The 14,752-nt window shown below is 35.7% G+C and overlaps 2 protein-coding genes and 1 long non-coding RNA gene across 8 annotated transcripts in view; 2 read left to right on the top strand and 1 right to left on the bottom strand.

Moving 5' to 3' along the window:
- Window positions 1-14,752, top strand: part of LOC130654196 (UDP-N-acetylglucosamine transferase subunit ALG13 homolog) — a 54,643-nt gene that overhangs the window by 32,423 nt on the left and 7,468 nt on the right. For 3 of the 6 annotated variants that reach the window (XR_008984363.1, XR_008984364.1, XR_008984362.1), the window contains 4 exons: window positions 15-4,057; window positions 4,171-4,248; window positions 4,338-4,451; window positions 4,531-5,445. The exons of 1 other annotated variant lie outside the window; for it this stretch is intronic. Coding sequence is in view for 2 of the 5 variants with exons in the window: in XM_057456739.1 (XP_057312722.1) it covers window positions 5,295-5,583; window positions 5,670-5,796; window positions 5,873-6,086 (630 nt within the window). In the remaining 3 variants the exon portion in view is untranslated. Of the gene's footprint in view, window positions 1-14; window positions 4,058-4,170; window positions 4,249-4,337; window positions 4,452-4,530; window positions 5,584-5,669; window positions 5,797-5,872; window positions 7,696-14,752 lie in introns of those variants that run through there. 2 more of the 6 variants (XM_057456739.1, XM_057456738.1) reach the window with 1 other exon arrangement.
- On the bottom strand, window positions 7,020-12,165 carry LOC130654338 (uncharacterized). Its single transcript, XM_057456898.1, has 4 exons — window positions 11,102-12,165; window positions 7,470-10,769; window positions 7,253-7,341; window positions 7,020-7,101 (listed from the first exon to the last, which is right to left on the bottom strand). Exons 2-3 carry the CDS (start codon window positions 10,432-10,434, stop codon window positions 7,265-7,267), a joined length of 3,042 nt encoding a protein of 1,013 aa, XP_057312881.1. The 5' UTR covers window positions 10,435-10,769; window positions 11,102-12,165; the 3' UTR covers window positions 7,020-7,101; window positions 7,253-7,264.
- On the top strand, window positions 12,837-13,639 carry LOC130654198 (uncharacterized). The gene is made up of 2 exons (XR_008984366.1): window positions 12,837-13,191; window positions 13,267-13,639. It is a non-coding gene; the product is annotated as an uncharacterized LOC130654198 (long non-coding RNA).

Below are 14,752 nucleotides of genomic sequence, written 5' to 3' on the forward strand. Positions count from 1 at the left end.
AATCTAATCTTTAGGAAAGCTACAAATACCTGCGACATACACATAAAGCTAAGTGAGGAAAAAAAGTGAAGTTGGAAATTTGTTGAAGTTAAAATGTAACAAAAAGCTACTTCAACAGAAAATTGAGAAAGAAACTGGGAAGAAATGTACTTTGCGAGATCTATCCAATTATAAGGCAGCGGCAGAGAAACAATCACCACGGAACAACCTAGAAAGCCTTGTAAATAAATTGGAGCAGCAATCAGGTACAGCTACTATATATACGAATATCATATTAAGCGCCTGCTAATTTTTTATCATGACACAACCTAAAGTTCTCTTGATTATTTCAAACATTTCATCTGGTGTTGTGGTTGACATACTCACCAACCAACAAAACAACTTGCTTGGAATATTTTATTAAGATGGTGATATGAAACGTGAGTTATAAAACTTTTATGGTCCATACAAAAATACATTTCGCAGTTCTTAAACTTTTTCAACTGTCTTTTAAATGCATTTTCATCTTATCCCGATTTTTTAATGGTAGATGCAACACACAGACTAAACAACTTGCAAATGCCGTTATACTTGTTCTTGGTGGAAGACGGAAACGATGAAAGTGAATTGGTTGTTTAATTGCTTTGGGTTCCAGAATAATAACACAAATTGATAGAAACAATGTATTTCTGTTGGAATGAGTAGATACAACACATTCAGTATGCGTAGACTATTTATGAAATTTTTGGGGAATGGGTAGGAATGAAGGTGCCTCCTTCGTGCTCCGTCATATGCACAAATATATAATGCATAACCTGAGCGTCAGGTTATGCGTTATAGGCGTTTTCATGTCTGAGCGTCAGGTGCATGAGACAGATGAGATGCACTGAGCGTCAGATGCATCGACATGTCCTGAGCGTCAGGCACATGCTAATTATGGTGTTCTCTTCCATACCCTGAGCGTCAGGTGTATGAGAGATGCCCTGAGCGTCAGGGGCTTCATCATGCCCTGAGCGTCAGGCGCATGTTTCTTATTCACATAATGACTACACTAGAGATGCCCTGAGGGTCAGGTGCATCGACATGTCCTGAGCGTCAGGTACATGCTAATTACTGGTGTTTTTATTCATACCCTGAGCGTCAGGTGTATGAGAGATGCCCTGAGCGTCAGGGACTTCATCATGCCCTGAGCGTCAGGCGCATGTTTCTTATTCACATGATGACTACACTAGAGATGCCCTGAGCGTCAGGTGCATCAACATGTCCTGAGCGTCAGGCACATGCTAATTACTGGTGTTTTTATTCATACCCTGAGCGTCAGGTGTATGAGAGATGCCCTGAGCATCAGGGGCTTCATCATGCCCTGAGCGTCAGGCGCATGTTTCTTATTCACATGATGACTACACTAGAGATGCCCTGAGCGTCAGGCGCATCGACATGTCCTGAGCGTCAAGCACATGCTAATTACTTGTGTTCTTATTCTACAATGACTTTTATCATAACATTACTTGCCTAAACGGCTGACGAAGGAGGCCCAACACACCCACCAATTAAATTAGAGGCTCCCTACAGACTTGTTGTTTCTACCTCTGGACTAAAACCCTGACATAACATGAGCCAAAAGAAATGTCAGGGAAACCTTGAGGCAGAAGCAATTTGTCTGGTTATGTTGTGCTGCGTGCTCACATAACAGTTGTGATGTGGTTGTCTTTAGTTGCATTGGAGAGGTTCATGATATTTCCATTTCGACTCGAGTCTATTGCACCACGATGATTGAATTGGTATCTCATCCACCATTAGTAGGCGTGTTGATGACATAAAATAAAAAAAAAGAAATAGGTGAAAAAATCAAGATTAGTGATATTTTGATTAGTGATATTTTGAATGACACAGCGAAGTTTGCAAAAGTTAAATGTGATAAAGAGAAGGAACTGAATTTTATCATCAATCAAGAGAAAAAAGTTACAGCAGTTCTGAAAACTTTGCTTGACAACGGTTCCTTGGAAAGAAGATTACATGAAAAACTTAAACCAACTGGGTCAAAGCTAGGAATATTATATGGTTTATGTAAAATTCACAAATCTATTGTTAACGGAAGTCCACCTTTTAGGCCCATTTTATCGGCTATCGATACACCCACCTACAATTTGGCTAAGTTTCTTGTACCACTTTTGGCACCCTTAACAGTTAATGAGTATACTGTTTTCAGCTCTTTTTCCTTTGCTGAAGAAATTAGTAAACAGGACAGTAGTTTGTTTATGGCTAGCCTAGATGTTGATTCTTTATTTACAAATATTCCTTTGCAAGAAACTATAGATATTTGTACTGATTCTTTATTTTCAGAGACTGACCCAGTCAGTAATTTTTGCAAAAGTGATTTTCGTAAACTCCTCTCTCTGGCCACAGAAAATTCTTATTTCACGTTTGACGGTCAACTATTCAAGCAAGTCGATGGGGTAGCTATGGGATCACCTCTTGGCCCCAGCCTTGCTAATGCTTTTCTTTCGCACCACGAAAAGACTTGGTTGGATAATTGTCCATCATCCTTTAAGCCAGTGTATTATAGAAGATATGTTGATGATGTTTTTGTGTTGTTCTCATCTCCTAGCCATTTGCCTTTATTTAAGGACTATCTTAATAGGCAACACATCAACATATCTTTCACGTCTGAGTGCGAGGCCGATAAAACTCTTCCGTTTCTTGACGTATCTGTTTCTCGCAATGAATCGAAGTTTGTTACATCTATCTATAGGAAGCCTACATTTAGTGGTGTTTACACGAATTACAACAGCTTTTTGCCGGAAGAATATAAAACGGGTTTGATAATGACATTGATTTTTCGGATATTTAAGATTGTTTCTGATTTTTCTAGGTTTCACTTAGAAATGCAAGATCTTAGAAACATTCTGTTAAGAAATGGCTACCCGTCAAGTTTGATTGATCAATGCATTAAGTCTTTTCTCGACAGAATGTTTCAAGATAAGAAAGTTTTCAGTACCGTGCCTAAGTTAGAAGTTCTTATTATTTTGCCATATTTGGGTAATATATCGTTGAAACTGCGAACTCACTTAGTTAAAACATTTGATAAGCATCTTCCGCTTAGGGTTATTTTCAAATCGGGTTGTAGAATTGGCAATTTTTCCGGTTTAAGGACCGTGTTTCAAAGGCTCTGCGTTCAAAAGTCGTATATAAATATCAGTGTGATGGCTGCAATGCCATCTATTATGGGAAAACTATGCGACATTTGAAAGTTAGAGCCTGCGAACACATGGCCGTTTCTGCCTTGACTGGAAAATCCGTCAAATCTATTAACCCTAGTGCGGTTTTGGAGCATGTTGTTTTCTGTAAAAATAGACCATCTTTAGATAATTTTTCTATTATCTCCTCCGCATCTAATAATTTTGATTTGGAATTGAAGGAAAGCTTGTTAATCCGTAGGGATAAGCCAATTCTTAATAGAAATATTGCATCAATGCCATTATTTCTATTTTCAGATAATTGACTTGCCCCTACGGAATATTTGATCGTACGATGATATATCGTACGATATTTTGTATATAGTGTTGAATTTGTCAATTGTAAATAGCTATACTTGAAAATGGCCGTCGTACGGCCGAAACGTCGTTAAAGAGTTGTGTTCGTTTTTAGTTCCAAAAGTCTGAACATACACACCAATTCAATCAACTTATACCTGTGTTTGCTTTTTTCGCACAAATATGGGTCTACCTTGTAGCCATATATTAGCAATTAAAAAGAAGCATAATCAGTCGCTGTATCACGAAGCACTAGTCAGTAAGAGGTGGCTTTTGTCTGTTTTCAAAAAAAAATAGTCTAATCATGCTGTCGAAAAGCAAACCAACCAAAGGACAAACTCAATGTTCCACTCTTGAAACCAAAAAAGTAAAAATGATGCAGGGAATGAAATTGAAAAAAGCACAAGAAGTAAGCTTGGATATAGCTTCATCAATGTCTCTTGTAGGAACAAGACATTTTGACTACTACATGGAAAGATTAATATCCATTAACGATGTTATTAAAAAACAGGAAAATTTTGGAATAAACTTAGAAGAATACGCAGGTAATTGTTTGACCCTTTTATTACTGTCACCTGGCTATAGCTACCTCAAATTACAGTATATATTTAATATAATAGTATATTTATCTTATTGCATATCCAAATATTTGATATAGGATCAAGTGAAACAACAACTGCAACCTCCGATCGTACTTCAGACCATTCTTCTTCAACAACGACTCTTAACCAGGAAGGTATTGCTTGCTTTAAATGAAACCTATTTTGAAAACATTAATGATTTTTACGGTAATCGTTTATTACTATCATTGTTATATATTTACAGCTACGCCAAAGTCTAACCAGTTTACCATCCGCCTGTGTCTTCTACATCAATAGATGCTGACATTCGTTGTCTACAAGGCTGACATGGATGCTTCACACAATGACATAATCGCAGGTATACAACACTTGTTTGACAATATATTAGTTTTTTCAACGTAACTCTAAAAAATTAAATTTACTTTTTTGTCTTTAAGAAAACCCTACACGTGACGATAGAGACCAAGTTCTTATTGAAATGAACAACAAAGTTACTCAGTTAACTGAAGAACAGAAGACTCACATCTACAAAACTAACAACTTAAGCCGACATTTGGCGCAAATAGTTAGTGGACAATCTGAGAACTGGAGGAACAAGGTTTTCTTCAATCTCCCACGAGAAAAAAGCAATATAAGAAAAAGCGACTTAAGCTATTGTTTTCATTTTGGTGGTTATAATGATCAACAGTTTGAAATCATGACCACTTTGTTATGGCCGATGATGCTGTGAAAACATGCTCAAGCGATTATGCATTCAATGTTTTATTACCAGAAGTGCTGTTAAAGATTACACAGGATTGCTTCTTTTGTGACCAAGCTCTTGCGGAAACATACTTAACGAATGGCTCTGACGTAGATTTGGAGAAATTATTTAGTAGATGAAAGAAGAAGGTACATCATTAAAGGGATTCCTGCATTAAAAATGATATTCTAGTGATACATTCCTATCATGCCAATAATAACGAAAGTCGCATTCTTTTGCTTCGAAAGATATGGAAAACAGTCATACCCTTCAAATTCTTCTACAGCTTCCCTGTTCCTCCTTCTCCACTTCTGCTTTCCTTTCCGTCTCGATGTTCAAACTCGCGCCAGTCTATATTTTTGTTATGATGTCATAAGAAAGTATGAACCAAGCTGGCCGATAATTCTTGTACCAGAAAAATGCGTAAATAAGTTCTTGTGGTAAACGAGCTCATTTCACATGTCAATAATGGCGGAATCTTCAACTGTAAAAACGGCAGAGGATATTTTACCATACCTTTTTGAGCCAGTCGTTATATCAGAGGGTGGGGAAGATGAATGGACTGACTGCAGTAGCGAGGCAAATGAGAGTGATGTAGAAAGAGAGATGGGAAAACAGGGAAGATGCGACGTGGATAGTGAAACGTGGTGCAAATGTGGACATTGCCAAAAAAAGTATTTTCCTATTGAATGCATTTGTTGTGTAGAGGTCGAAGAAACAAAACGGATGATTGAAAAGGAGAATATTGGTGAGTCAATTTCTTTTTCGGCGGATAAAACATCTAACAATTTCACATATTAGAAATAGTAACAATAAAAATATTCTTATTATTAGGCTGTATAATTGATCATCCAGGTTTTAGTCCAGTGTGCCTTAACGTCGAGGTTTTGTGGACATCGCTGGTGAACTTGGCAGATAGAGAAGGAGCTTATTTGCCGCGCAGGAATAACGTTCCAAACAAGTAGGGTAACTTTTTGCACATATGAAACTGTATTTCGTTATGGATTAAAGATAGGTTCATTTATTTTTACTTTTAGATCGTATAGATATGCAGCATATAGACAGTTTACCTGGTGGATACATGATAAGTTAGGTCGCCATGTTAGACGGGTTATACCATCTTGCGCTGTTAGCCGTAAAAGGGCCGAATTCGAAGAAGAAGACGGCAACTACACTTTTTTTAGAGGACACGACGATAAGGCTAGTGAGATTGTAAATGCAATGGAATGGGTGAGAGATGGTGGTAACTGAACAGTAAAAAAAAAAAATATTTACACTTTTATTTTAATATTTAAATCGTTTGTATTTCACACTATCCGCAATCATTTTCTCCCTTGCTTCCCTTTCAATAGGAGCCATCGACTTTCTTTTTGTTGCGCTTACGTTTTTTATACCAAGAGCAGCATTTTCACGGATCTCACGAAGCATTTCTTTCAGATAATCATATGTTTTATTTTCGTATAGTCCAGGAGCTCATAACAGAACTTTAGGTCCCATTTTCTACAAAAGGTTTGACCCTCTAAATAGGTTGGTAGTATCACGGACAATAAAAATCACATGGTCAGCTGACCCAATTTGGGGGCGTTTGGGTCCCAGGCCCCTAAAATTACCCTAATTCGAGACTCCTATTTGGTCCCATAATTCTCAAAGCTTAAAAGTTAGTAACGTGTGTCATTATATGAGAGAATCTGAAAAATGATAAAGCTTACCGAAAAATTGGGTCTTAAGACTGGGTCAGACCCCCCTCAAAGACCATATTTAGGACCTTAATTTGTCCCCATAAGCTACAAACTCCAAATTTTGCACAAACATTCTCTAACATAGTGTAATGTCAGTGGTCATAAAGCTGACCAAAAATTTGGGTCTCTTGGCCTAGTCAGACCAAGTCTCGCCCCAAATCCCTATTTTAACAACTTTTAGAGGGTAAAAAAAACCAATGACTACAAAGCCCAAACTCAATATTTGTGTTCTATACTAACTATGTAATACATAAATGGTCGAGCTTACCAAAAAATGCGGTCCTATCAGCAGGTCAGACAAAGATCTGAACAGGGACTCAAATTAGACCTCATAAGGTACAAACTTAAAATTTTGTAAGACTATTGTGATTTGGCAAAAAGCAAACCAAAAATTACGGTCTCTTGATCAGGTCAGACAATAGTTAGCGATATCAAATTAAAAAAGAAATGCTCTGATAGCATTTAATAAAATATAAATATGTACAATAGGTTATAGCAGCATGATTGATATTGTTCTGCATCAGCATCTAAAGATGAGAAATGTCATTCAGTCATAAGATCTAGTTTAAACTACAATACAACATTAAAAAATATTAAAAAGGTTACTCAGTTCTAGAATATATGACATTGAATCCTATTCTGTAAATTTTTTGTCATATCCCACAAAAAAAATCTAACCTTAAATTATCATTACACGTCTTCGTCACTAGTTTCGTCATCACTGTCTGAATCGTCATCACTTGACAGTTCATCAAACCCTTCAAAATCTTAAGGAGAATGAAATACTTTTAATATTTAAAATAGCGGCGGCAGTAGCGGAAATAAAGAATTGCTTCCGAGTAATAATTAAAAAACTAAGTGACTAGATTGTAAAACTTAATATCCAAAATTTTACCTTCTACTTCTCTGGAGAATCCATAATAATTTTCATTGCTGGTGACATCTACTGCTTTTGGAGACATTTCGCCTTCGTACCACTTAATGATATAGCTGCCATCTTTCAGCAGCCAACCCATGTCTTCAGGAAGGTGATTTGGAGGCTCGGACGTTATTGATGACATCCATAACTGTGCAACATACTTTGTTCGATAAATCTTTTGACGCAACACTCGTAAACAAGGTGGTAGAGAACTTCCATCAAACTTTTTAACACAGGAAATTGCTTCATTTTCTCCTTTTGGTTTATACTTTTCCAAAAACATTACCAACCTAGCTTCATCTACAGATGATAGATTCCTTTTTCCATACATGCTGCATACAAATTTTTCCAACGTTGCAAAAGCGTCATCTGTGACATCAAGATTTGTTCCTAGCTGTTTAAATACATCTTGCACACTTTCATTTTTTTCTAGTAGTTTGAAAGGTCGAATTTTTCCTTTCCTACTAAACGATGCTGTATAGTCACATCCAGTGAAAGCATGGTATGCTGGCAAGGCCATGCAAATATTTTTGCCCAATTTCTGGTATATTTGATTAATACTTATGTACCTTAATGTATTTTTAGTGTAAACACCGGTTTCCATCCAAATATTCAAGCTGTTAGGTAACTTACTAAGGCAGCCAAGAGCAATTATCAGCACGTCAGTATCTATGGTTCTTATCACAACGTTTGCTGGTGTTTGAATCGAAGATAGGTGGTACAAAATTCTGGAATCAGCTTCTTCATGAGTTGAAAACAATTTAACGATCTCGGTTTTGACCACGATCTCTCCTTCAACTCTAAACATGTAGCAGGTATCATTGCGATTCATTATGACTGTTTTGTTTCCAAGTACTGTTGAATGCATGTTGTTTTCCCAAAAGAAGGCTAAGAACTCCACCAATGCTGCTTTGAAGTGATCATTTCTCAATGCATTCAACCAGTTTGAAGGTCTTTTTTGCTCAGGTCCAGTTATCTGATAAGCTCCATGTCTCTCAGTACATCGCAAATCCCTTTCACAATCCTTGATACTCGAGTGTACCATTTTGTCTAGAACAAAATGTATGATGTTTCCCTTGCTAGCACAAACGCGTTTCAAAATGAATGTTGCCAGAGCTCCAAATGTTGCTGGAAGGTCAACAAAAAGATGTAGGAAAAACATTCCATCAATTATGTTAACATCGACGCGATTTGGATCGTCAGTTTTTACTTTTGCTTCTAACTCGTTCAATAATTTGACTTTAGGGGTCTTTTGCATTTTGCCATCAACATGTCCAAGAGATAAAGGGACAGGTGTTAGAGGATACTTCAGTACCTCTGCCATATCAATTTTCCTTTGTAGCGAATGGTACAAGATGCTACCAAACAAATCTCTCATCATCGTTACAGCAACCACTTTGTTGTCAGCAGCTTTAATATTATACTTCGTTCCCCCAGTTGCAAATGTGTGTAATGTTTGTCTTCGTATAGGTTTTTCGAATCTTGCTGGATCTTTAGAACATTCGTCAATAAATTTATCACGTGCTTTGCTTCCAACACTAACGATGTTGAGCAAAAACTTTGTTGTGTCTGGTGAGGCTGCTTTTCCTGATGCTATATTAAAAAGATATTGTTTTTCAATAGCATCGTTAAATGGATTCATGGTTTCCTTGACCATGTTTATAACTTGATGTAAATCTTTAGAATTTTGTCGCATTCTGCTGGCCTTTAAATCTTGAGACACGTCTTCCTGTTTTGTCATCCCCAAATTTTCAAACACGTATGACACAATACTTGTTCGAATAGAATGACTTTGTGCCCATCGTTGACGAGCAGAAATAGAATTTGTTAAAGCTGATATACCTTTTCGCTGACATGCAGCATCTGCATTTATCGTTTGCTCTAATGTCAAGTCGATTGGTAATCTTGAGAATGACTTTTGGGTTCTTCGCAGCGAAAATAATCCCCTTTGAAATTGTTTTTGTGTTGTTAATTCTGTTTCTAGTTCTTCGATAATGCTATAGCTAACAGAGTGTCCAAGTCTATTTAACATTTCGATCACTTTTTTGCTTCCTGTAATGCTTTTCACTGCCAGTCCAAGCTGCAAATGTTTTGCAGGTTTTTTTTTTCCTGATGTTGCAGCAAATATGACATCGTCAGCAATACTTTTTATGCGCCTCTGCTTCTGATTTGACTTTACTATGCGTTGGTCAGGACCACCAATAAGGTAACTGAAAAATTCAATTAATTCATTTGGTGCCTCAACTTCACCTTTTTTTATATCTGCAAATGTCACTTCATCGGGTATAGGGCATTTTTCAATTTCCATTATGGCAAAACTTAATGCAAACGCTACATCTCTAATCTTCGCTTTCAATTTTGTCTTCATCGAGTACTCTTTCCTGAAAGCTTCTTCTTCGGAAATGGTGCTGCAGAATATCAAGTTTCCACGTCTTGTTTTCCCCTTCATGATTTGTATACTTTCTTTGTAATGCTTTAATAATTTTTGCTCAAGTTTTGCTGAAGACGATTCAATATCTTCGAATGCTTCATTCCCGATTTCTGCTAGTAACATGTGATATTGATTTTTTATCTCGCTGAGTAAGATAACATCTTTTTCTTTTAGGATGTGATCATCAATATAAGCACAAACACCTTCAAAAGCCTTGCAGTGAATCCCTCTCGCAGTATGCCAGGATGTTTCAAGTTTTTGTCTTTCCATCCCTTTTTCATTCCTCTCTTGTATTGCCAATGGTGTTTTTTCGGCCTTGCTTTGATAACTGACCCTGCACATTCCATGGTAGTATATTTCTTTGCTTACAAAATCTTCATTTCCGATTCGCACTAACATAGGCTTATCTTCCAACCAACGTGCATACTTTTTTATATTTTCTTGAAAATTCTCTGTAGATGCTGCATTTAATTTTTGCTTTAAATTTTTGTGCTTCTTTTCCTTTCGCATGCAGAAAATACATATCTTTGAAAACACTCCTGTTGAAGATGATTGCACTGTTATGGAAATTTTTGAACGGGTTAAAGGGACAGCTTTAGATACTTTCTTATCGTTGGGGAGATTTTTTCTCTGTGTTTCAGACAATGCTATAAATCTTTTGTAACAATTTAAATGAAATCCTTGAATTTTATTCACAAAGCCAGGAAGTTGCGTATCCTTGTACTTTAGATTTCCATTTTTACGTGTAACTAAGATAGATTTGCACTTTCCCAGGGTTTCCGTATTGAAGAGATTTATTTTGCCAACTTTGTATCCATCACCAACATGCAGCACACAGCATCGTTCTAAAAGTTACAAAATTGACAAAAACGGTTTTAATTGTGGTGAAAAGAAGGTTTTACGGAAATTTAGGTGTTCCGATTAAGCAGTGATTTCAAAAACATTAAATATATTGTATAAATACAATACGCCATGTCACTTAAATATAATATACAAAACAACAAAACGTTAATATGAAGATATATTGTAATTCTTCTGTAAATAGCGTAAAAAATCAGTTAATATAATTAGAACGTAAAAATGTACAAAGGAATTAATATTTACAAGGCTTCAACATAATCTAACAAGTATGTAAATCAAAGAAGGTCTCATTTACATTAAAGCATCTTCAACTTACCATCACTGTCAGTATTTCCATTTGCATTTAAATTGTCATCTACAGTAGCTACAACATCTGCAAAATATCACAATAATAACTTGTTATTGGTTATCTTAAATTAATGTATTCTAATTAATTATGTTTTCCTCTTACCATCGCTTTCATTGATCTTATTGAATATTTCTTTGTTCGAAAATTCTACGAAATGAGAAATTCAATCAATGAAGTAAAAATTGACAAAATATATGTTTAAAAAATTCAGTTCAACAACAGACTATTAAAACTTTTTTTGACTTATCATCCGAAACTGACTACAACATGCAGTAACTAAAAACTTGATATAATTACATATATCTTTACCTGTCATATCTTCTATCTATCACATTTTATCTAAAGTTTCTAATTTTCTATATTTGATAGTCTAATATGCAAATATCCCGGTAATTTGTTCACGTTTTTACTTCACTTGCTTCAAAATAACTGCTTCTCTTAACTTTTTTCTTTCACTGTCTGGTTTGTTATGTCGGTTTCCTGTTGTATTTGGACGAAAACGTTCTATTCTATTTAAAAAAATTCTAAAAATAAGTTAAGGCCCTGAACACATTGGAAATAAGACAAATGTTTTTCTATTGCTTCTCCTCCGCATTAAAAATAGAGATATGGGGCGAGACGCGGTCTGACTAGGCCAAGAGACCCAAATTTTTGGTCAGCTTTATGACCACTGACATTACACTATGTTAGAGAATGTTTGTGCAAAATTTGGAGTTTGTAGCTTATGGGGACAAATTAAGGTCCTAAATATGGTCTTTGAGGGGGGTCTGACCCAGTCTTAAGACCCAATTTTTCGGTAAGCTTTATCATTTTTCAGATTCTCTCATATAATGACACACGTTACTAACTTTTAAGCTTTGAGAATTATGGGACCAAATAGGAGTCTCGAATTAGGGTAATTTTAGGGGCCTGGGACCCAAACGCCCCCAAATTGGGTCAGCTGACCATGTGATTTTTATTGTCCGTGATACTACCAACCTATTTAGAGGGTCAAACCTTTTGTAGAAAATGGGACCTAAAGTTCTGTTATGAGCTCCTGGACTAGTAGAACTTGCGAGCACTAAAACGCTTTGATGGTTTTCTTCGTCTCGCTCAAGGGTCCCGCCACGGAAGATAAGAAGATTTATCATTTCGAGGCTAACTTGGATTAGCTATTTAAGGAACTCTACCGTTGTGTTAATAAAAATGCTAAATATAAGCTGGAAATAATTGTTTATATTGGACATCCGTGGTAGAGCGCTAATGCTATGGCTGATGCAATAATCAAATTGCCTCGATTTTCCGAGAAAAACATTACTACGAAAAAAAAGAGGAAGTTCTTGTTGCAAGGAAGTTGATAATTCTTTTAGAAAGGCTTTTATTTATTAGGCAAGTTGAGATTCTTATATTTTCTCTCTTGTTTTGTATTAAACGGCAAAGTTAGGTACTTTCTTATGACATCACAAGTACTTTGAGGACTGGACCGAATTTACTTAGTGGACGAAGCACACTGTCCTTCCAGATCATAGCGGCGGCCATTTTTTTTGAAATTATTTTTCACATTTCTGACGAATAAAGTGAAACCGTTGAGTAAGGTATGAATATTTGATTTTCTATTCTTGCTTACAGTTTATTGGCATAGTATCATTTTGTATGCAGGAATCCCTTTAATGCTTAATCAACTCGGCTAAACCAGTGGCTAAAGTAGAATCTAAAGGTATATTTTTAATAGAAGATACATTGAAAAGTAGTTATTTAGTATTACTTGATGACAAATTTTAACTTTGGAAATCAAAATCACACTGTCAGATATTAAAAGTAATGAAAACGACAACAAAACTAAAAGTAAATTATTTTTTAACTTTTTTTTAGCTACAGTTTTTGTAGTATAATAATATATTATGCAGTCTCTTTTTTATTGCCAGCGGTTGTTGTAGCAGACATCAAACTACCCATTGTTTTAAGAAAGAGAGGTAAACCTTTCGGGGCAGAAACATCAACTATTGGTTTACTAAAATTTCGTAAAACTCAAGGTCTCACTTCATTTATAAAGATGTTGCCTCATGAAAAAGAGAAAGGTAGATATCCATCCACTAGTGTACATTAACATTGGTTTTCCTTGTTATTACTATTTGTAATGTATTTTATTTTAGCTATACTGTCCTGGAGCAACATTTTATACCTGCTCTTAATCAGGAAACACCACTTGATGACAGTGTAATCAAAAAGGATCCGTCGCAATATCATCCAGCATAAGCAGACGATTTTAATTTCAACATTATTAAAAAGTATTTCACTGCACGAGCCTGGAGATCAGTGGAAAACATTATTCGGACGTTTCGAAAATCGGCGACTTATTGGGTGCTTCGAATGTTTTTCTACGAATGAAGAGAACTCCATCCAATATGATAAATGTTGAAAATTGTATCATTGGTCGTGTGTCTTAGTAAAGGAGCCTCCTAAAACGAAGCATTGGTTTTGCAGCTATTGTAAAATACTTGAGAAAAAAAAGCAAAAAAATGTAAATGTCTTGTCATCTTTTAGATCTACTCCAAAAAGTGCAGACAAATTAAAATTGTTGTTTTTTCTGACGTGCAGTGAGTTAAAGGTTGAAAAAGTGTTGACGAATAACTAAAACAGTATTCGTCCGTAGATTTAAAAAAGTGCGGACGAATAGCTAAAAAAATATTTGTCCGCACATTATTAAAGTCTGGACGAATATCCACTTTGAATAATCATGAAATTTCAGAATTAGGATATTTCTCTATCACCTTGGGGCAAGTTGGACTTTGAACATACCCGTTCTCGTTAGCAAAGCCTACAAAAAGTGCTAGAATGTATAGGCTCTTTAGTTTTGTTTAAACACCAAGATCATTTCGAAACCAGCATTCTCTTTGACAGTCGCGCTCGAAGAGAATTGACGAGAAGACATTTGTTTAAAAATTAAAAAAATCTAAATTAGCCAACGTCATTAAACAACTATTTCGAAATGCATCAAAATTTGACCCATATTGAATCACTGCGAAGGGAAATTGAACCCTTTTGAGAATTAGAATTCCTTTAGCTCAAAACGAACATTAAATACACTAGGACACCCCATCTAAGCCATGGCCCTCCTGGAAATAATAGACAGGTTATATCCCCAAAAATCTTTTATGGATAGCCATGTAAAGTATGCGCATCTCTTTCTCTCTCTCTCTTGTTTTTTTTTGTGAGATATGTGAGATGACCGATAAAATTTCACTAACTCACATTGTCGTTTTCTCAGAGTGATTTAAAATTTTATTGCAATCATTTCAATAATGTGTTGAGTTACTATCTGAAAAGTTCACAGCTTTGAAGAAGGACCAGTACTTCGGAAGGTTTAAGCAATGAAAAAGCCAAGTTTAATCCCAGAAGAACAATAAATTTTCACTTGTGTTCTTCTGACCTTTCACAAGTGTAAATGTTGCAACGAATTGGAAAACTTGCTTAGTTTATTGTACAACCCAACACAATTTTTTTTGATTTTTTTGTTTGTACAAGGTGATATTAGACACCACATAATTTAATGACATGCAAAAATAAGTAAAGATATACTACTACTTCCAAAATACGAAAATCTTTGAGACTACATTTTAGTGTGTATATATAATCATT

Source organism: Hydractinia symbiolongicarpus, chromosome 8 (assembly GCF_029227915.1).
Source record: "Hydractinia symbiolongicarpus strain clone_291-10 chromosome 8, HSymV2.1, whole genome shotgun sequence".
Classification (NCBI taxonomy): domain Eukaryota; kingdom Metazoa; phylum Cnidaria; class Hydrozoa; order Anthoathecata; family Hydractiniidae; genus Hydractinia; species Hydractinia symbiolongicarpus.

Excerpts from the sequence above, each read along its gene's own strand:
- LOC130654338 (XM_057456898.1), bottom strand. The coding sequence starts at position 10,434 with ATGCGAAAGGAAAAGAAGCACAAAAATTTAAAGCAAAAATTAAATGCA. Across the intron at positions 7,342-7,469 it reads ATTCTCCAGAGAAGTAGAAG|ATTTTGAAGGGTTTGATGAA; the intron begins GTAAAATTTTGG and ends ATTCTCCTTAAG.